This window comes from Hippichthys cyanospilos, chromosome 21, assembly GCF_059441005.1.
Source record: "Hippichthys cyanospilos isolate Australia breed blue-spotted pipefish chromosome 21, RoL_Hcya_1.0, whole genome shotgun sequence".
NCBI lineage: Eukaryota > Metazoa > Chordata > Actinopteri > Syngnathiformes > Syngnathidae > Hippichthys > Hippichthys cyanospilos.
The window spans coordinates 4,222,594-4,243,280 of record NC_142389.1 but is presented as its reverse complement, the minus strand read 5'-3'; the positions used below and the strand labels follow the sequence as shown (position 1 = coordinate 4,243,280).

Genomic DNA, 20,687 nt, shown 5'->3' with positions numbered 1-20,687 from the left:
TGCATTCTTTTTTTTATTAGCTCAGGGGGGCCCTTGGTACAAAAGACATTTTTGCACTGAAGGATTGGGGGAGACATTTGGCAACAATGTAAACAATTGGTTTACGATGGTGAGGAATGCGTTTTAGAGTACATGCTGTTATTTGCTTCATCCTTTCATACCGATATTGGAGTTAAGGTTAGGATTAGAGTGGTTAGGTTTATTTCTACTCGTTCAATGAAAACCAGCCACATATTCTCCTGAGTCTCAGCCCAATCTTTTGTCCAGTGGACATTTGTTTTTAGTTGATATCTTTTCATTCATTCAAGCTACCATACTAAGTCCTGATGTCCTCAGTAGAGAACATCCTGACCTTTCCAATAATGTCTTGTTTGTTGGGGCGCAATACATTTTGCCCTCTTGGTGAGACAAAAATGGACACAACTTCGGACACAAATGATTTGGCTGGTTCTCAGGATGATATAATTTAATGTTTTTTTTATTTGATGCAGTGAAGGGAAATGTTTGACCAATACTTTTCTCATTATACCTCATAGGGCATTGAGGGACCAAGAGGACTTCCGGGTATTGCTGTAAGTTTTAGTTTCATTTCCAAAATTGTACTTTTTGATAGTTTAAAGTCTAAAATTGATGGTCTGTTCAGGGACCTCCGGGATCTAGAGGAACACCTGGCCCAGCAGGTCCTGTTGGGGAACAGGTTAACTTTCATGATCACTACATGGGCTGCTATCCATCGTCTATTTTTGGACATGAGTCGAGCATAATTGGTGTTCTCCTATTGTAGGGCCCTCGAGGAGATATTGGACCTCCAGGACCGCAAGGGCCGACGGGCTTTGGCGTTGCGGGGCCACCAGTATGACATTAAAAAAATGATTAATATAACCATCGCAGTGGTTGTTGTCAACCCTTCTTAATTTTCACCCACAGGGTAAAAACGGAGCCCCCGGATCACGTGGATATCCTGGAGCTGATGGTAGACCTGTGAGTTTTCTTGCTGAATGATGACTATTATTCATGTAATTGCCAAGTTAACTCATTCATTGCCATTAACGGCTATAATCGTCACCAATGCATTGTTAACAGAGTGGCTGTGTGTAAGTGGATTCATTCACTGCCATTGATAGCTATAACTTCCTGAGACACGGCCTATTCCTTTGTGTCCACCATGTACCCTACTAAGTCCTAGTAGAGGACATTGTGGCCTTCACAAGGATGTCATGTGTTAGAGTGATACACTATTAACTTTTAACTACATGAACACAACAGTGGACACAAATGAATCGCCTGGATCTTAGGAGGTTATAAGTAAAAAAAAGAATCATTCGAATGGGCTTGTAGGAAACGAGTTTACAGTTAAATTAGCTCATTTGAATTGATGCCTCCTTGCGTTAGCATCTGCCGAGAGTGTCATGTTCTTTTGGCTTATTTTAGAAATGCCCTTGATTTTAGGCAACATTGATAAGCAAGGATATCTGCCTCGATGTAGAACAGAGGCATTGTCTTCTGCCATCACATCTACGGTCCCCTGATCTGTGCTCAGCTCACGGCCTTCAGCTTTCTTCTTGATTAACAAACAAGTGTGTGCGTCTGTGTGTACTCTTGCAGGGACTTGATGGAGCTAAAGGGGACAAGGTAAGTCTACCATTTTGTTTGGATGAAGTGATCTCTGTGGGGTTAGAATATGAGAGGGTGGAACAGATGGTAATCACACACACACACACACCTACACACACACACACACTGGCTATGGGGCATAGATAGAGAAGCAATAGAGGTGACAAGTGCATTGTGGCTGGTAAACAAGAGTACTTTTGGAGTCTTTTGTCAGCAGTTGCCTAAAACTGTTACTTAGCATATTCATTAGATCCCCCCACCAAAGGTGTATGTGGGGTTGAGTGAGATGAGAAAATAGTCATGATGGTGTAATCCAAAGTTAAATGGGTTTAATTTGCAGAGTAGTAGCTGTTGGAAAAACAAAGCTAGAATGAAGGGTAAATTTAAGTCAATCTCATTTATTACAATTCATTCCAGTTACATACTATGAAGTATGGTAAAAACAAGCAATAGTTTGTATTACTGTCACATGAAGAGCAAAATTTGGACACAGGACTAGAAATTACTTTTACACAAAATTCCGGTGGGCACTGGAAAAAAAGATTCAGGAAACTAGAGTTATAAAACTAAACTCAGGAAACCAGATCAAGGGAACTGGACTCTGGGAAACTAGACTCAGAAAATTACACTTGTGATATCAATCTCAGGAAACTATACTAACAGGAACTAGACTCTGGAAAGTAGACTTGAAAACAAGATTCATTACACCAGACTCAACAAAACTAGATACAGAAAATTAGACACGGTCAAACTAGACTTGGAATACTAGACTAACAAGAACTAGAGTCATGAAAGCAGACTTGAAAACTAGATTTATGAAACCAGACTCAACAAAACTAGATTCATTAAGCTAGACTCTGAAACAAGAATCTGGAAAATAGACTTGTGATACTAGACTAACAGTAACTAGACTCAAAAAACTACGCTTCAAAGTAAACTCATGAAACCAGGCTTAAAAAAAAAAACTATATTCAAGGAACTAGACTCAGTGAAACAAGACTCTGGAAACTAGTCTTGCGATACTAGACTAAAAGGAACTAGACTCGAGAAAGTAGACATGAACACTAGACTTATGAAACCAGACTCACAAAACTAGATTCAGGGAGCTAGACTCAATGAAACTCGACTCTCTGTAAACTAGACTTGCGTTACTAGACTAACAGGAACTAGACTCTGGAAAGTAGATTTGGCAATTGGACGTGTGAACGTATGCTCAGGAAACTGGGAAACTAAGGATTCTGGGAAATACAATCTGAGAAACTGGACTCAGGAAACTAGACTTGAGGTACAATACTCTGGGAACTTGGGAAACTGGAAAAGTAGACAGCTTGATATGACACCTTGAAAGCTTGACTTCTGACAAAAAGTTTCTGAGAACCTAAAGATTTAATACCAATGGACATCAATTCTACATGACATAATAAAACAAGCTAATTGATTTTAGCAACTGCATAGCACCTTATACGAGTACATCAAGGAACAAACCTTTCACAACTATAAAAAGGACCCTTATATGACAAAGTTTATAATAGCATAAAAATGACGTTCACGACCCAGATGATATGTGACCATAGCAACTGCATAGCAACTGATATCGCAACAATTACACCTGCGTTGCTTTGCGAATCTTCTCGTCCGTGTACTCACTGTATGTTTCAACATCACCGTTTGAGGTCAACAGTTTCATCTAGCGCAACTCTTTGAATGAATGCAGCGTGAACATTTTTCAGAGCTTTTATTCATGCAATGAGTCATCTAATGCATACATTTGGAAAATTAAATACTTGTCGTTATTTTCTTTTAAGGTTATATTTCGCTTTGTTGTGTTTTTTTTATATTTATCTTTTATTTATCATTTCAGGGTGACCCCGGAGAGTGCAACTGCATAATGCCAATGCACTCAGGTGCAGGAGGACCTGTGAGTATAGACAGAATGATTATTTTTTATTTTTAACACGGTATTCGAATCGGTCTTCGTTTTTTTCAAACGCCTGATTTTGATGCATTTCTCCTTCCAGGGAGCTCCTGGGGCTGTGACTAGCAACTGGCAGCCTGGGCCTCAGGTCTGATGTGTATGCCAAAACTGTTCATTGGATTTTGATTGTGCAATGTGTTCTTTTGATTTTATTACAGGGCCCGCCTGGACCACCAGGCCCGCCTGGCCCTCCTGGGCCTCACGGTCCCAATGGTCTTCAAGGAGCTCAAGTAAGACACATGGGAATAAAGTGGTGGAGGGATTTTCTTGAAAGTTCAATTCAGCGCTAGATCTTTTCGCCTGAATTGAATGTCAGGCTGCTCAATTTGAGGCTTTCAGCTTGCTTGCTTGGGGACCTTCTCTAAGTATTTGACATAAACAAAACTTGAATTTACCGTATTTTCCGCACTATAAGGCGCACTGTCAATGAATGCCCTATTTTAAAACTGTTTTCATATATAAGTTGCACCGCATTATAAGGCGCACAGAATAGAAGCCACAATAGTGGCTGGGGTTGCGTTATGCATCCTCTAGATGGAGTTGTGCTAAAGGGAATGTCAACAAAACAGTCAAATAAGTCAAACTTTAGTAATAGACAATCAGAAATTAAGAAAAATGATGTTTTGTGGAAAGTACTTTCTGAAGAATGGGGCAAAACTACCTTTTGATTACATTAAATGACTGTTATGCCAAGATGTAGCCAAACCTTAAATATTGTTTGTTAATTTAAAAACAATTACACAATTTAATTTTTTAAAAATGCTTCGTTTCACAAAAACTCATGTTTTTTGTGTCTTTTTCACCATATAAATTCCTTCCAAATTTGGAGCATATGTAGTATATCAAAATTTCAAACAGGTTGTCATAAAAACTAATTGTAAAAAATGCAATTATAACCGAAATGAAGTAAAAAAAATAAAATAAATGTGACATGGCAATTATTTATTTATTTATTTATTTTGTCCCCCAAAAATGAAATATTGTGGTTTATGCTCTGTACAAATCGCAATTTCAGCTTTTGAGAAAATTAAGGGCTTTTAAGTGTGCCTTATCGTGCGAAAAATACGGTTATAAATTGCATGCTGGAATTACTTCAGTAAATTCTCCTGAAACCCAAGTCATCAGGATTAAATTATAAAATTGCACTATTGCTTCATGCTTCCGAAAATGTCAGCCAAGACATCAACTGTTATTTGAAGGTCTTCTGTTCGATTAGCAAGTGCATTGCAGTATTTGATTTCTTCCTAAAATACCTTCAAATAAAAGTCTTCCAAGAGTCAAAGGTGGAAAAAGAAACATGGTGATTGGAGGGAAATGGATTTTGGGATTTTTTCATACACGTATATATATATATATATATATATATATATATATATATATATATATATATATATATATATATATATATATATATATATATATATATATATATATTAGTGTCATTGGGCTGTGGAAAAGATTCCAAACCCATGGACGGAACAAGTCACCCTTTGACTCTACCTTGACCTCTGGTGGAGATGGGAGCGGTTACCCCTCGATTGGCAACAATTCAGTTCAACCTCAGTTCCTTGTTTCAGGGTATCCCTGGAAAGGACGGGATACCAGGAAAACCCGGTTTGCCTGGATACCTTGTAAGTAAATATAGAGAGAAAAGGAATTTGAGGTGGAATTCTTCTTTGCTAAGAACATGTCTTTTCATTTGTGTCCTTTGTGATGGACCTTTGTTTTTTGGCCAATTTCTTCTGATTCTATTTTACTCAACTAAGTCCCAGTGTCCTCATTTGGGGACATTTTGGCCTTTCGAGTTATGTCTCGTGTTTTACTGGGATGCAAATAACTTTGCTGTCATGCTGAGACAAAATGGACACAACAGTGGACACAAATGAACAGGCTGGCTCTCAGGAGGATATGTAATCGTGAGGGAGGTCGTTTGAGGAACTCATATTTAATCCTGGGAGTTTAGTTTAGAAAATGCGAAAGGAGACCTTGCTGCTAGGCACATTAAACAAAAGTCATATTTCTGTTTGTGCGTCAGAGAACAGAAAAAGCTCCTACATAAAAAAAGAAGACATATTTCACAGAAAAAGTCTGAAAGTTTGAAAAGGTCGGTTTGACCTTCATGTTGCTGAAAGCATCAAAACATATGCACCTGTGCTTTTAAAAATCTTCCAAGCTGTGCTATACTTCTGAGCAAATAGGGTTTTTTTTTTCTCATTTCTTTAGAAATGTTTATAAGTAAAAGTTTATAAACATATATATTTTTGTGACATGTCCATTCTTGAAAAGAAATTTCCCATATAAAAGATCATTTTTAATTTTTATTCAATCACATTCAATGTAGTACATTGCACAAAATATACACCTTGCAATCACTGCACCAAAAAGTGAATCAACCTCACATTGCAATATAATCATAAGTTGCTGTGGTATTTCATCTTATTTGGTTCTAAAAGAAAATCTCATTGAAACTCAATTTTTGCAGAGGGCTGACATGCAGCAGCTGCCTCAAGAAGCCTCGGATGAAGCTCGTGATGTGAGTTCACTTTTATATCCCGATATATATATATATATATATATATATATATATATATATATATATATATATATATATATATATATATATATATATTTTTTTTTTTCCTATAGAAAGACTGTGCCGGAGACTGTACCCAAGGGATGCCAGGGGTGCCCGGTATGGCCGGCGCCAAAGGTGAAAAGGGAGACCAAGGCAAGCCCGGTGTAACCAATTTGGATAACTGTGACACCGTAAGAAAGACCCAATTTTAGCTTACCTATTGAAATATTAAGTTTTTTTTTTTTTTTTTTTTGCGTCGTTGATGGGTAAACACGTATTTTTCCATCTGCTTGCAGTGTCTGGAGAAACTACAGGCGACAGACCCAAGGGTCAGATATTTGACACGGCGGAATTGTGTGCAGGTTTGGTCGTATTTATTTTTGATGTGTTTTAGGATCCTTGCACCTGTACAGGATCACCTGGAGTTCCAGGAGTGCCTGGATCACAGGGAATGCGCGGGGAGCCTGTAAGTATTCGTTTGCTAGCCAAACGCTTGTATGCGTTTTGATTTTTAGAGACAGGTGTCTTTAATTTTTACTACAGGGTCTACCGGGTGACAGGGGACACGCTGGACTTCCAGGAAACTTGGTAACGAAATACAGATTGTACTCTTTGAAAGTATTTGTTTTTATATGGATTTATATTCTTTGTACCATTTGTTCCCAGGGGCCTCCAGGCTTTCCAGGTCCTCCCGGCCCATCTGGTTCACCTGTAAGTTTCCGTGTCGTATTTTTTTTTTTAAAGAATTAAAAGCTTGGCTAAGATATATACACTTAAACCTTGTGCGGTATTTTGTCCAATCTGTTGATTTTTAAATCAAAGTCATTGAAAGAAGACAGTAGGGAGCTGAAATTTCACCCAGATGGTGACAACATGTCAAAGTTCAACATGACACAACCGCTTGGTTATCACACTACCAGGAATGTGTCAACCCTTGGCTAAAATCCTGCGAGAAAGATGTGGCGGAAAATGGACAAAAATGGTCAAAATACCACGTAAGGCATAGGTGTCGAACTCCAGTCCTCGAGGGCCGGCATCCTGCATGTTTTCCGGTTTTCTTTCCCCAACACACCTGATTCAAATATTTAGCTCATTAGCAAGCTCTGCGGGAGCTTCGAAATGATCCCAATCATTTGAATCAGGTGTTTTTGAGGGAAAAGGTTTGAAAACATGTAGGATACCGGCCCTCGAGGACTGGAATTCCACACTTGTGACGTAAGGGGTTAAAAAAAGAGGCACTTTTGTTTTTCATTGAAAAAAACAAAAGCCATGAGTTAACATCCATTATTTAGTATATTTTTGGTCATGGTGAATATACTCTGAAGTTTCATAGGTTTATCATACACAAAAGGAAGAACTTGTTGATTATGGCAGCACTTTACAGCAGATTCTAAATTTTCCTGCATGCCTTGAGTGTTGCTCTGGGCTTTTAGTACATCAATGGGAAAAGATGCATTTGAATACATTAGCCCTCATCATTGTGGAAATTTGAACATAATGGCCAGCTGACAATTAGTATTTCCCCTATAGACATTCATTTATATTCACTAATTTGGAACCAACTGTAATCGCACTTTGATGAAGGCAATTATAAAATACAGGATATTCTTTTTTTATGTATTTTTTTCGACAGGCATGTTTTCCTTTTTAAAGTCGTAGCTCTGACTCTCTAAAAGCTTAATTCAGCTTTTAGGGCTGCAACAGATGAATAGTTGAAAAATGGATTGATTTGCTAATTATTTGGGCAAGGAATTAAGAGGACTTTTTTTATCACTTCATTAAAAAAGAGAGATATTTCACGTTTTATTTTTTTACAAAAGTAAAACCAAATATTTGCATATATATATATATATATATATATATATATATATATATATATATATATATATAAAAAGCCTATCATCATCATATATTCTTCTATTTCCAGGCAAAAAAAAAAAAAAAAAAAAAAATATATATATATATATATATATATATATATATATATATATATATATATATATATATATATATATATATATATATATATATATATATATATATATATATATATATATATATATATACTGTATATATATATATATATATATATATATATATATATATATATATATATATATATATATATATATATATTTATTTTTGCCTGGAAATAGAAGAATATATTAGAATATATCATATATTCTTCTATTTCCAGGCAAATAGGCTTATGTTCCAAAGATTTGGTCAGTATTCATTTTGAATAAGTTTCAGAACGAGGTATTGATTCTCAAATAATAGTAAAAATATATTTTTCAATTTTCTGAAGAGTTCAGACATTCAATCCCAGGTATTTACTGTATTTTGGTTTTCATCATATTTGGCCAGAAATACTTTAGTCATTTAGTACTTTAAGTAGCTGATTATGACTATCACAAAAAAAATATATTGTACAAAATTAATCAATTTTTTACTATACTGCAGTAGGTAAAGTAATCCAAAGTAATTATTTATTTTAGTACTTAATTACCTACGGTAATCAATTTGTTTAATACTTAATTTCCTAAAACTACGACTACTTAGAGTATGTTTTTTCAAACGTTTTTGTTTTTCTTTTGTTTTTGTTTAAAAGGGTGCAAATTGTTGAAGAACCCGAGCACACAATGTTCCACCAACGGCAATCATAGCACAAAACCAAAGCAGACCTGAAGCCCCGAAGCGAAAATGTTTACATAATTCCTCTTTTTGTGTATTTATTTTCCTCATCCAACATGTTTTCCCCCTGCACCCTCAGGGTCCGCAGGGTGAGCAAGGGTCAGCCGGATTACCCGGTCTCAAGGGTGAACAGGAAAGTATCTCCGAAAAACGTCCCCAGATGGCATCGCTTGGAAATAAAATAATGATTTCACCGATCTTGCCCACAGGGACCTTCGGGGACCCCAGGCTATCCAGGATCCATGGGGCCTCCCGGAATGCCGGTAAGCGACCGATTTTTCCTCCTGAGACGCAGATTTCTTTGCGTCCGCTGTTGTGTCCATTTTAGCCACATCCTACATCACACAAGGACTTCAGTAGCTCAAAAAAGTCAAAATGTTTAGACGGAAAACCAATGTCCACTACCGTGGACACATTTAGGGTCTAAGGAGATTTGAACCGTTTTCTTTTCGTTTAAAGGGATTAAAGGGTGAACGCGGGAGCCCGGGGGCGAGTGGTGAGAAAGGAGAATTGGTACAGAAGAATTTTGTTTATAATATTTACAATGAGTATTTGCAAGTAGTTGACATTATCTCTCTTGTAGGGTCCTTCTGGTCTTCCCGGGTACCCAGGACAGGCGGGGGCATCAGTCAGTGATTCATTATGATTATTATTTATTTATTTATTTTAGAAATGTGAATATCTTGTCAAAAATGCATCAAAATTGCAATATCATTGTGTTTAGGGAGGTAAAGGAGACACAGGACCAGCGGGACCAGTTGGACCAAAGGGTGATCAGGTAACTGTGCTAACTTTCAGTATACAAAACTGCATTAAAAATAAGTTCTAACAAAAGTGATATCATTTTTTTAGGGCTTCCAAGGACAACCTGGATTCCCCGGAACTCAAGTATGATTTCTTTTCAATATTCTCCTAACACCAAGACTATTCATGGGTGTCCACAGTTCTGTCCATTTTGTCTCAGCAAGTCAGCAAAGTTAATTTATCTATAATTGGAAATTCATGATTGACTCGACAGAGCAAACTAGGACGTAAAAGAGTAGCTAAATGAGTCAAAAAATCCTGACCAAAAATAAATGTTCATGACAGTAGACGCTGTTGTGTCCATTTTGTCTCAGAAAGACACCAAAGCAAATTGCATCCCACCCAAATTTACAAGACATCATTGGAAAGGTCAGGATGTCCTCAACTGAGCACACTAGGACTTAGTAGCGTAGCTCCAATAAGTCAAACCATAAAGACCAAAAACAAGTGTCCACTACTGTAGACGCCATTGTGTCCATTTTGACTCTGCAAGACACCGAAATGTATTGCATTCCACGGAAAATGATGAGACCTCTTTGGAAGTCAGGATGTCCTTGACTGAGCACACTAGAACTTAGTAGCGTTGCTCCGATGAGTCAAACCATAAAGACAAAAAAAAGAAAAAGTCCACTACAGTAGACACTGCTGTGTCCATTTTGTCTCGGCAAGACACCAAAGTGTATTGCATCCCACCCAAATTTATACAACATCATCGGAAAGTTCAGGATGTCCTCGACTGAGCACACTCGGACTTGGGTAGCACCAATGTGTCAAAGGGTATCGACCAAAAACCAACGTCCACTACAGTGGACACAAAAATATAGACGGGCTCTCAGGATGCTATAGATATCGATATTTAATTCTTCCCGAGCAGCTACTAAATAAGTGATGTATGTTCAGGGTCCACCTGGCCTTGCTGGCAAAATTGGAAGAGAAGGACCCCCAGGACTCAAGGGTGAAAAGGTAAGCATACCGCATCCATTTAATTATGCATCCCACCAAGAATGAATTGATTTTGTACTTGTTCTCTCTCTCCTAGGGAAATGATGGTGCGCAAGGTTCTCAAGGACCAACCGGACCCCCAGGCCCGGCAGGCTCCCCGGGATTGATGGTAGAAACTGATAATAACATGTTTTAGATTTGATTTTTTTGTAATCCTCTGTGAGATGTCAGCTTCTTGTATTTGCCATCAAAGGGTCCTCCCGGCATTGAGGGAGTTGATGGAAAAGATGGGAAACCGGGCCTTAGGGTAAGTTATATATATATACACTTTATGGGGGGGGGGGGGGGGGGGGGCTGTTCTGGGAAGATTTTCTTTATTGTTGACATTTGTTGGCTGACTGTTTATTTCTTGTCAGGGAGAAATGGGCCCACCAGGACCAGCCGGCCTACGAGGAATCCCAGTGAGTAGCACCTTAAGACATCTGCATAAATTAATAATGTCTATACATCTGTATGAAATTTTAAATAGATTTTTTTTTTAAATGTTTGATACTAGCCAAGACTCATTTGTGATCTGAATTAAAGATTAAAAAATTCTGTTAATCCTGATCAAAGTAAAGATGTATATATATATATATATATAAATATATATATATATATATATATATATATATATATATATATATATATATATATATATATGTATATGCCAATTGAATATGCATAGAACACTGCTCAATTTCCTGCTCGCTCAAAACAAATGAAGCATGTTGAGTTGTTGTGTACTAAATGCAAATAAGGGCGGTGGGATGATTAGTGCCATGTTTACAATTAGGTTGGAATGGCAAACGATGTAATTCTCATTAAAAGGAAAAGTTGTTAAAAAATGTATTACGCGCTGCTTTATTGGCCTCCGCACAAGTCATAGCTTGCATACATTTGCTGAATAATTAATGAAATGGCATTCAATTTTAGTTTTACTTTTACCCTTGTGTGGTAGTTTGACCATTTTTGTTCATTTTCCTCCACGTCATTCTCACGGAATTTTAGTTAAGGGATGGCATATAAATGATCGTGCCATGTCGAAATTTGACATGTTATCACCCTCTGGGTGAAATTTCAGCTCCCTAGTGTCTTCTTTCAATGTTTTCTTTTGATTTGAAATGCCTTTGATGTAAAGCTCAAATTGGACAAAAATACCAACACTAGAGTTAAATGTACACAATATAGCCCAGGAAACTCATTATTATTATTTTTCGCGTCAAGGTTTTTTATTGACTTATGGAATAACATTTTCGAAACGAGTTTTGGGCCAGCATTGAAATATTTCCCTTCGCGAAAGAATCTAATATTTTTAATTCCGTAGTCAATGTTTTATCAGCAAATATTTTCCAAGCTAATGATATTTCCATCAGCATCAGCTTCAAGGTATTGTGTTTTTATTAGCAATCCGAAGCGTTGCAAACTCAATTCAGATGATCTTCATGTGCGCCATTATCTCCCTAGCATACAATATGCATGTTAATAGTTAGATTGTATGACCGTGACAGAGATGCTAACATAAGCGCTTCTAGCAATTTGTGATTAGCCCAACCCATTTTATTGTCATTTTCCTGACAGTCACGCATACCTTGTGCAATTAAAACAATAAAGCTTGTCTTAAGCCTCTTATGATGATGTTGTCATTTATTTTGTTGTACTTAGAAAACACAATGGGAGACACCTTTAAAAAAATTTTTTTGTCTTCTCCTTAGGGATTCAAAGGGAAAACTGGCCACACTGGATTTCCAGGACCAAAGGTAATTAAAAAAAAAAAATGTATTACTTTGCATTGTGGGAAACACGGTGGTGCAGTGGTTTGAAAGTTTGCCACGCAGCTCAGGGATCTGAGTTCTTAACCACCTCCTGGCTCCATCTTACTTCTCTGGAGTTCATATGTTCTGCCAGGATTAAGTAAGATGATCCTCTGCGATATTAACATTTAAAAAGACAAATCACCAGGGGGCAGTGTTTCAAACTTGCATAATATATTATTTACCAGTGTGAAATGGCGTTGAGTTTCTTACCTGATTTTTTTCATTGTTTTGCACTCAGCAAGTTATCTGTTTTGCCCCGTGTGCCATTTATTTTCATTATTTACTTTATTTATTTTAGTTTTTTATTATCATTTGTAAGGATAGACCCTTGAAGTCTTGTTTATATACTGCTTTTTTTGTTTTGTTTTTAAAAAGGGTAATAAATAAACTTGTCTGACCAAATATGATAAATAATAATCGTAATTTCAATATTTGACCAAAATAATCATGATAATTATTTCGGCCATAATCGTGCAGCCCTAACCTGAGCAGTGAATGCCGCTCATACTTTGACTTTTTATGATCTTATCTAGGGCGAAATCGGACCTTCAGGTCCACCTGGACCTCCGGGTAGACCAGGACATGAGGTGAGCCTTTCTTTCTTTTTGAAAAAGAAAACAATCCATGAACTATGCGGACAAAGACCCATAGTAACGCCCGTGATTGCAATCTGTGGCGTTTTCAGGGTGATCCCGGAACGCCAGGAGCCGTGGGACGACCTGGACCATCCGGTCACATTGTTGGTTCCTTTTTTATCATTTCGACTCCACGTTTATACGACGCTGCTGTTACGGTGTTTGATGTTCCTTTTTTTAATCCAAACAGGGTCCACCAGGTCCAGCTGGACCCCCAGGACCTCCCGGTCCATCGGGATTGGTGAGGTTTTTTTGGAACTTGTTACCGTGACGACTCGGATGATTCGATTTAAGCAAATAAAAGGACGTTCGGAAAGATATTACTGAAATCCTCCAATAAATTGTTTTGGATGCAGGGCGTAAAGGGAGATAAAGGTCAAAACGGAGAGAGAGGTCTCCCAGGAATGCCCGGATCACCAGGTCCTCCTGGTCACCCAGGATTAATGGTCAGCGCTTGTCAAAATCCAGATACACACAAATATGACATCTAACATTTTCCCTCATTTGTCTCCTTCTTTAGGGAGAACCAGGAAATGACGGATCCGCCGGTAAAGACGTGAGTAATGACCAACGTCCGTAAGTTCGGTTCCTTGGTGGCTCTCTCATTTTTTTTCTCTTCTTCAGGGGTTGGCGGGCCTTCCCGGAGAAAACGGCAAGCCGGGTCAAAAGGTAAGCGCCGTCTCAGCAATTCAGCAGAAAAAAAATGAGACGATGCTCCTTTTTTCACCGGATTTCAAACCGCCGCGCCGCGCCGCTGATCATGCGTCGGCTCGCCATTTCTGCCTACTCTCCTCCTCACATCCTCACACCTGACCTCGCTTTACCCTTCTTCACCGCTGGCAGTCGGCCACCTACGTCCAACAATCTCTTCTTAGACACGGGAATCCGGTCTGTGTGTACAGTGATATAGCTATTCTCTGTCTCGGGGATAATGCTATTAAGCATGAGAGGAGATGCCAGATGAGGCCATTTGTCACGCTGACAGCACGCCATTGTCGGGGTTTTAGCGGCGCGCGGGCAAAAGACAAGAACGGACTCCTCGATTCTTCTCTACGCTCTTTATTTCAAGAGACGCTTGTCTTCCTGTGACACGTAAACATCGCTTGTCCATTACGGGCGGCTTTGTCCTCCATAAATCACTATCAATAATGCGGCGAGTCCGTTTTTCTGTGTTTTTATGCAATCGGCGTGAAGGGTGCGCGTCAGAGGGGATTGATAGACGGCGGTACGGCTGTTTAGGAAATGAAGACGTTACGGAAGTCATTTTGGGAATTTTTCATTACATTAGAAGCTTTCAAACTTGTATGTATTTGATGGCGTTGTTGTGTTTGAATACAGAGACAACTTTAGGTCGTTTTATTTGTACATTTTTACTTCACGTTTCCAGTGATCTAGCCATAATTTACAGGTACAATGATATTTAATCCTGGATAACTTTGAGTTATGTACGTTTATTAAGTTTGCAGCCATGCAAAGTGCCTCCTGTGTGATGTTATTCAGCCCCCTCAACGTGCTAAAAACATGCTAATGATGCTAACGTACGTTGATAGCTGTAGCTAATGTCAATATTGTGTTTGTTAGTTCTACGACGTGAAGTGTTTGTGAAAAGTGTGAATGAAGCCTAGAAAGATGAATGGTGCAATATCGCATCTCATTTTTATACACCAACTTTTTTTCGCCTTTCGGATTTGGATTTTTCTTTCGTTACTTGGCTATTTTTCCAAATAGGCGTTTCATAACCTGAATTTTGCGTAATGTTTGTAGGTAGAGCTACCACTGTACCACTTTTCGCCAAATGTGTCGCTTGCCTTTTGAAGTTTGTTTTCATTATTTTATTTTTGCGGCGAAACGTAATGGCTGTCGATTCACCTTTCGAAGGGAGAGCCTGGGGCCGCTGGCGAAAGAGGCCCTCCAGGGGAGAGAGGCAGACCGGGGCCCCCTGGTGGAGGCCTGGGATATCACTCCAAGGATGCGCAGCCAATGATTGGCCCAGCTGGACCCAGAGGGGAGAGGGGAAGCCCTGGCGCAGCTGGTCCTCCTGGACTACCTGGAACTCCGGGCTCACCCGGACACGATGTGAGTTCCAGCGCACCTGCTTCGGTTTTCACTAAGATCATCAGAAAACCTTTGTTTGAACTTCTTGACCGATGCTGTCCATCATTCGGCAGGCTGTTGTCAATTACGACGAAATCAAGAGCTTCATTCGGCAGCAGGTCATCAAGATATTTGACGGTGAGGAAAGACAACAATCCGTTGAACGCCTTAACCGACTAAATAAAAGGGAAAATAATTGGGTAGAAAAAATTCCAATAATGGGTTAAAAAAGGACCAACTGTATATTTGCATGAATTTGACCAAGCTTTGTTGTTTCCTTTTTCTTAATCACAAAAGAAGCCTTTTTTTTCAAATCTCAAAAATTAAATTGTTTTCTATAACAAAGTTGATTAAAAAATAACCCAGTTATGGGTCAAAAAAAGACTGACAATTTGACCCAATGTTATATGTTGATTAGCACCGCAACATATTTTTTTAACAACAAAACAATCTCTTTTTTTTTTATTAATAAAATTAACAAAAAAGTTCAGTTTAAAAGTAACCCACTGCATGTTTAGAAACGTGTAATAACATGCCTGTTGCGTTTACGAGCGGAGAGTCCCCCCTAGTGGCTAATGCTAACGTCACTATGCAAAACTACTACGACATGCTATCTGAAAAAAATAAATAAATAAAACAATGCTGCGCCAACATTGTCCGATTCATTAAACTTTCTTACTTTCTTTGTAATTATGCCTCTCTTGATTTATTAGGAAATATAACAAAAAAAGAAATAATGACATTACCGCGTTGAATCCTAACAACATTGTTATGGAGTCCTGAATTCATTTTAAATAAAGATATATGCAGGAAAAAAGTGTTTTACATCAGGATCATATTAAAGATCTGTTTTAAAAATATTTTCAATAAAGTTTTCTCGTGATTTACAGGTGATACTATCAATTTGACACTTCTGATCTGGGCGACTAGATTTTCAGGATAATTAAATTTATAATCTGACTGAAATATATATATTTTTTAATGAATTTACCTATATTTCCTTGAAATATCTACACAATTTTAAAATATTTCTGAAAGGATTTTTGCATGCTACCTTTTTCATTATATTTTAAAATCTCACATAAATAACTTTTATCACAAATGGTGAAGCAACACTTGTAGACCATCAATATCTCCTAGGCATATATTCTTTATCCTCGGTGATTAAACATCATTTTACAGTTCTGAAACTCTATCGAAAAAAAAAAAAATCGGCGACAGTCTCAGGCACATCGACTTTTACTGAACTCCCGTTCCCCTTGGTGATGAATATTGATCATGTGAAACGATTTCATGCGTCTCATCTCCCCAGAGAGAATGGCCTACTACATGTCTCGTATGCAGATGCCCGTAGAAATGGTGTCATCTCCTGGACGGCCCGGCCCCCCCGGGAAAGACGGAATCCCCGGTAATCCCGGGGCGCCCGGCGCTCCCGGTATCCCGGGACAGATCGGTCGGATAGGTCGGCAAGGACCCCAAGGCCCAGCCGGTGAGAGGACCGATCGTCGACCGGCTTCGATTTCATTCGCATTTGAAAAATCAGGCGCTGGAAGTAACGCCGTTCTTTTTAGGACCAAGGGGACCTATGGGTGCCAAAGGAGATAAGGGCGTAGGTGAAATGGGAGATGCGGGACCACCAGGAGCACCAGGTAATGGATAGAACTGGTTCACATACCGTATGTCAGGGTTGTCCAAATTATGGCATGGGGGCCATTTACGGCCCTCCATCCATTTATTTCATACATCATATGCTAAAATTAAATAGCATTTGACACAGAGAACAAAGATAGTTGAAAATGTGTGTGGCTGGACTTGGACTGTGGTTATAAAATGTCAACACACCCATTTTTAACCCTTGTGCTTTTTTTTGACCATTTTTGGTTCATTTTCTGGGAATATTTTAGCCAAGGGATGGCGCATTCCTGGTAATGTTGAACTTTGATGTGTTGTCAGCATCTGGGTGAAATTTCAGAATTTCCATGCTTTTCCTTTGATGTAAAATGCCATTGAGGTAAAATATCAAAAGATTGGACAAAATCGTGTAAGGATTAAGGGCAATACATATTTGTATAAAAACTAAGTAAACAGCATTTTGGAAAGGAGCCACTATAGCAGTAAATTGCTTCACAGTCAAGTTAATTTGCTCTTAATTTGAAAAGGACAAAGTAGTGTCCCTGGCACAATCATTGATTCATTCAGAGACATTTTCAAACACCTCAGACACACATTGGAATAAAAATCCATACCCGGGATTGAAATGCCTGGATTCATATGAAAGATGTGAAAAAAAACGTCCCTGGCATCAAATGAGTTAAAAAAATAGACTTGCTGATCCCGGCAGAATCTCTCTGAAATCCCTTTACGTAAAACCGTTTGAGCAATGCCGGACTAGCTCAGCAGCTCCCAAATAAGGAAATGAGTGTCCCTCAGGGTATGTGAGATTTTGACAGCATTTCTGCACGTACGCTGTAAATATTTCAAGTACATTTTACTCAAATAATTGGCATACTTGAAAAACGAACCACATCTTCAAAAAAAAAAGTTTGACGACTGCTCCAGATGATCTAACTTGAGACTAGTTAAACATTCTAAAAAGTAATGAATTTTCCGTAGAACGTCCAATCCACTTAGCGCTAAAAGCGTATTGCAAAACAAAATGATGGGCAGAAAATTGATAAGACAACACAAATATGCGAGTACAGATGGCTACTTGTAAGTGGAGCCAATGCTCTGTGAAGTTGCGAAGAAGCCCAGATGTTGATCTCTGATTTAATCACAAAGGTAATTATAACTGTTAGAGAATGATGACTAGCATAATCACGCTGGCAATTTCTAATCAGTTACACATCAAACATTTGCAGCCTTAACATCGGAAAGTGCGGGTTGCTGTTTTCGGTTAAGTGGCACAAAATTGTCAACAATTAGTCCCAGTCATTGTTTTTTTCTTCTCAAACATGCAGCAGGGGTGTACACGATTTTTTATTCAACCCTGTACTTAAAACCCCCAAAGAAATAATTATCAATAAATATTTGTTCATAGAAAAATATAAAACATCTTGTTTTGGGATTACAGTAGAGATCTGTTCACAAAAATTAATGATTAATGTACCGTATTTTCCGCACTATAAGGCGCACCAGATTATAAGGCGCACCATTAGCTTCTGAAAAAAAAATAAGGCTTTTAGGTGTGCCTCATAGTGAGGAAAATACGGTAATTATAAATAAATATTCTTTCATAGAAAAATATTCAACATAAGTAGAGATCTGTTCAAAATAATCAACATTAAATTTCAGACCTGTTTTTTTTTTTTTAAAGACTTTATTTAACCTTGTGCAGTATTCTTGTCCAATCTCTGATCTGTTCATCAAAAAGTATAGCATTGAAAGGAGACACTAGGAAGCTGAAATTTCACCCAAATGCCGCTAGAATGGCTAAAATAATGCAAGTAGAATGTAACAAAATTTTAAAATTGTCCAAGAATGGACACATTACTGTACAAGTTAATGATGCAACGTTTCAGCAGATGTACGCTCTAAAGTCAGAAAAAAGACTTTTATTTAACCTTGTGCAGTATTTTTGTCCTTTCTCTGTACATCAAAAAGTATAGCATTGAAAGAAGACACTAGGGAGCTGAAATTTCACCCAAATGAGAGAGTTAGAATGTAACAAATTTTTTAAAACGTCCAAGAATGGACTCATTACTGTACAAGTTAATGTTTCAGCAGATGTACGTTCTAAAATCAGATGGATTAAAACAAAAAAAAACGTTTGTAAAAATGATACCGCTCCGTTTTAGGTATCCCAGGTTCCCCAGGATATGGTAAAATGGGACCCCCTGGTCCCGTTGGCCAGCAAGGAGTTCCCGGAATCCCGGGTCCTCCCGGACCAGCAGGTTCAAAGGGAATCGACGGCCGCTGTAACCCTTCAGACTGCATGAGCCGTCAAGTGGAATATAGCCCCAAGGGACCGTCTGTCAAGGGCCCCTGGTAAATGAGTTTGAAGGGCCAGGAGGACAGAGGTAGGGCAACGAAAGAAGACAAAAAGCTGGCAACTTTCTTTTGTTCACAAACGCCACACACGCTCATTTGTTTGTGTAATGTTCTCCAAAATTCCACCATTCTCCAGAACTCACACGGTGAATTTTTTTTATCGCTTAATTCTCTCCGTATCGCTCGTTGTTGTTTCTCTGCTTCCGGAAACCAAAACACGGGGTGAAAAGATGTTTGTTTTATTTTATTTTAGTTTATATTTCTTTTTTTATTTTAGTTTAGAATGCAGCAACATGTACTGTAGCACTTGGCTTGCACCTCTTATCTCATTTTTTCACCTTTTCACCCTCATGCCTTGAAAAAGCCTTCAGTGCTCGTGGTGCTATCCAAAGTCCAATTGGGTTTTGTACGCATATGCTCCCGTTTTGACTCTTACTGTTTTGTAAATATTTATATTTATATATAGCGGCTTTTTATACATTTTGAGAAAAAAAAAATAATCCCATGTGTTACATATCCCCATAACAGAGAAATTATACCAAAATTGTATCGAGCTATTTGAAGCGAAGATTTGATTTTATGTTTCAAAAGTAAGCTCGCGTCTTCAACATTTTTGACCCGCTTTGATGCCGGCTGGAATTTTTGAAGCCGGTCATCTTGAGCTTTGAATTCACAAGCCATCAAAACGCCGTTCCAGCGCTTCAGGGCATTATTAGGCTTTTATATACCACTTATTGCTAACAATCGTCCAACCTTTGAAAAACACATCACACTTTCTTTGAACTAAATTTCTGTGTTTGAAATGACCGTACAATGTCGCTCTCTACATTCTTGCTGTGTATATGTTGTTGAAAGACATTGCTGTGCAACTCTTGTTTCTTCCATATGTTGTTTTATAAATCGAGACAAAAAAAACATGCAAAGCAAGGTTGTTTTCATTGCATTTTATTTGGTATATCCCGTGTTTATAAATGACCGTATAGCCTCTTAAGAACCAGCTTTTTCGTTTATGTCCGTTAATTACAAAAAGAAAACTGACTGGAAAAGCCAATGAGCGTGCTAGGATTTACCGTATTTTCCGCAATATAAGGCGCACCTAAAATCCTTGAATTTTCTCAAAAGCTAGCAGCGTGCCTTATAATCCAGTGCGCCTTATACAGCGCATAAACCACCAAGATTTCATTTGTGGGGACGAAAAAATGAAATAACTTAATTGCCACGTAAATACTTCATGTTTTACCTGTGCATTTCATTTATGAATGTATTTTTTTTTTACAATAAAATGTTTCTAACACCCTGTTTGAAATGCTCCAATTTGGAAGAGGAATTTGGAAAGAAATTTGGAGACGAATCAAAAAAACAATATATTTTAAGGTTTTTGGTTGCAATTTGGTTTAAAAAAAAAAGTTTAATCCGAAATTAAATCATAATTATACTCTTTTAAACTCTTAAAAGAGTGATCTAAAAATTATTTTAATGTAATTGAGGTATTTTTTGGCCTTTATTCA

The 20,687-nt window shown here is 38.0% G+C and overlaps 1 protein-coding gene across 3 annotated transcripts in view; it reads left to right on the top strand.

The window, feature by feature from the left end:
* Positions 1–20,106, top strand: part of col16a1 (collagen, type XVI, alpha 1) — an 83,240-nt gene extending 63,134 nt beyond the window's left edge. For 2 of the 3 annotated variants that reach the window (XM_088404649.1, XM_088404648.1), the window contains exons 34-70: positions 537–572; positions 644–697; positions 785–853; positions 928–981; positions 1,606–1,632; positions 3,476–3,532; positions 3,633–3,677; positions 3,748–3,819; positions 5,167–5,220; positions 6,072–6,122; positions 6,236–6,355; positions 6,461–6,493; positions 6,559–6,630; positions 6,708–6,752; positions 6,831–6,875; positions 8,938–8,992; positions 9,069–9,121; positions 9,318–9,371; positions 9,442–9,486; positions 9,583–9,636; positions 9,711–9,746; positions 10,563–10,625; positions 10,702–10,773; positions 10,858–10,911; positions 11,021–11,065; positions 12,359–12,403; positions 12,994–13,047; positions 13,146–13,199; positions 13,286–13,336; positions 13,452–13,541; positions 13,616–13,651; positions 13,720–13,764; positions 14,974–15,171; positions 15,264–15,327; positions 16,502–16,678; positions 16,761–16,838; positions 18,987–20,106. In XM_088404649.1, coding sequence (XP_088260775.1) covers positions 537–572; positions 644–697; positions 785–853; positions 928–981; positions 1,606–1,632; positions 3,476–3,532; positions 3,633–3,677; positions 3,748–3,819; positions 5,167–5,220; positions 6,072–6,122; positions 6,236–6,355; positions 6,461–6,493; positions 6,559–6,630; positions 6,708–6,752; positions 6,831–6,875; positions 8,938–8,992; positions 9,069–9,121; positions 9,318–9,371; positions 9,442–9,486; positions 9,583–9,636; positions 9,711–9,746; positions 10,563–10,625; positions 10,702–10,773; positions 10,858–10,911; positions 11,021–11,065; positions 12,359–12,403; positions 12,994–13,047; positions 13,146–13,199; positions 13,286–13,336; positions 13,452–13,541; positions 13,616–13,651; positions 13,720–13,764; positions 14,974–15,171; positions 15,264–15,327; positions 16,502–16,678; positions 16,761–16,838; positions 18,987–19,180 — 2,451 coding nt within the window. In that variant the 3' untranslated portion in view covers positions 19,181–20,106. The remainder of the gene's footprint in view (positions 1–536; positions 573–643; positions 698–784; positions 854–927; positions 982–1,605; positions 1,633–3,475; positions 3,533–3,632; positions 3,678–3,747; positions 3,820–5,166; positions 5,221–6,071; positions 6,123–6,235; positions 6,356–6,460; positions 6,494–6,558; positions 6,631–6,707; positions 6,753–6,830; positions 6,876–8,937; positions 8,993–9,068; positions 9,122–9,317; positions 9,372–9,441; positions 9,487–9,582; positions 9,637–9,710; positions 9,747–10,562; positions 10,626–10,701; positions 10,774–10,857; positions 10,912–11,020; positions 11,066–12,358; positions 12,404–12,993; positions 13,048–13,145; positions 13,200–13,285; positions 13,337–13,451; positions 13,542–13,615; positions 13,652–13,719; positions 13,765–14,973; positions 15,172–15,263; positions 15,328–16,501; positions 16,679–16,760; positions 16,839–18,986) is intronic. The other variant, XM_088404650.1, reaches the window with a different exon arrangement.
* Positions 20,107–20,687: the final 581 nt, after the last annotated feature.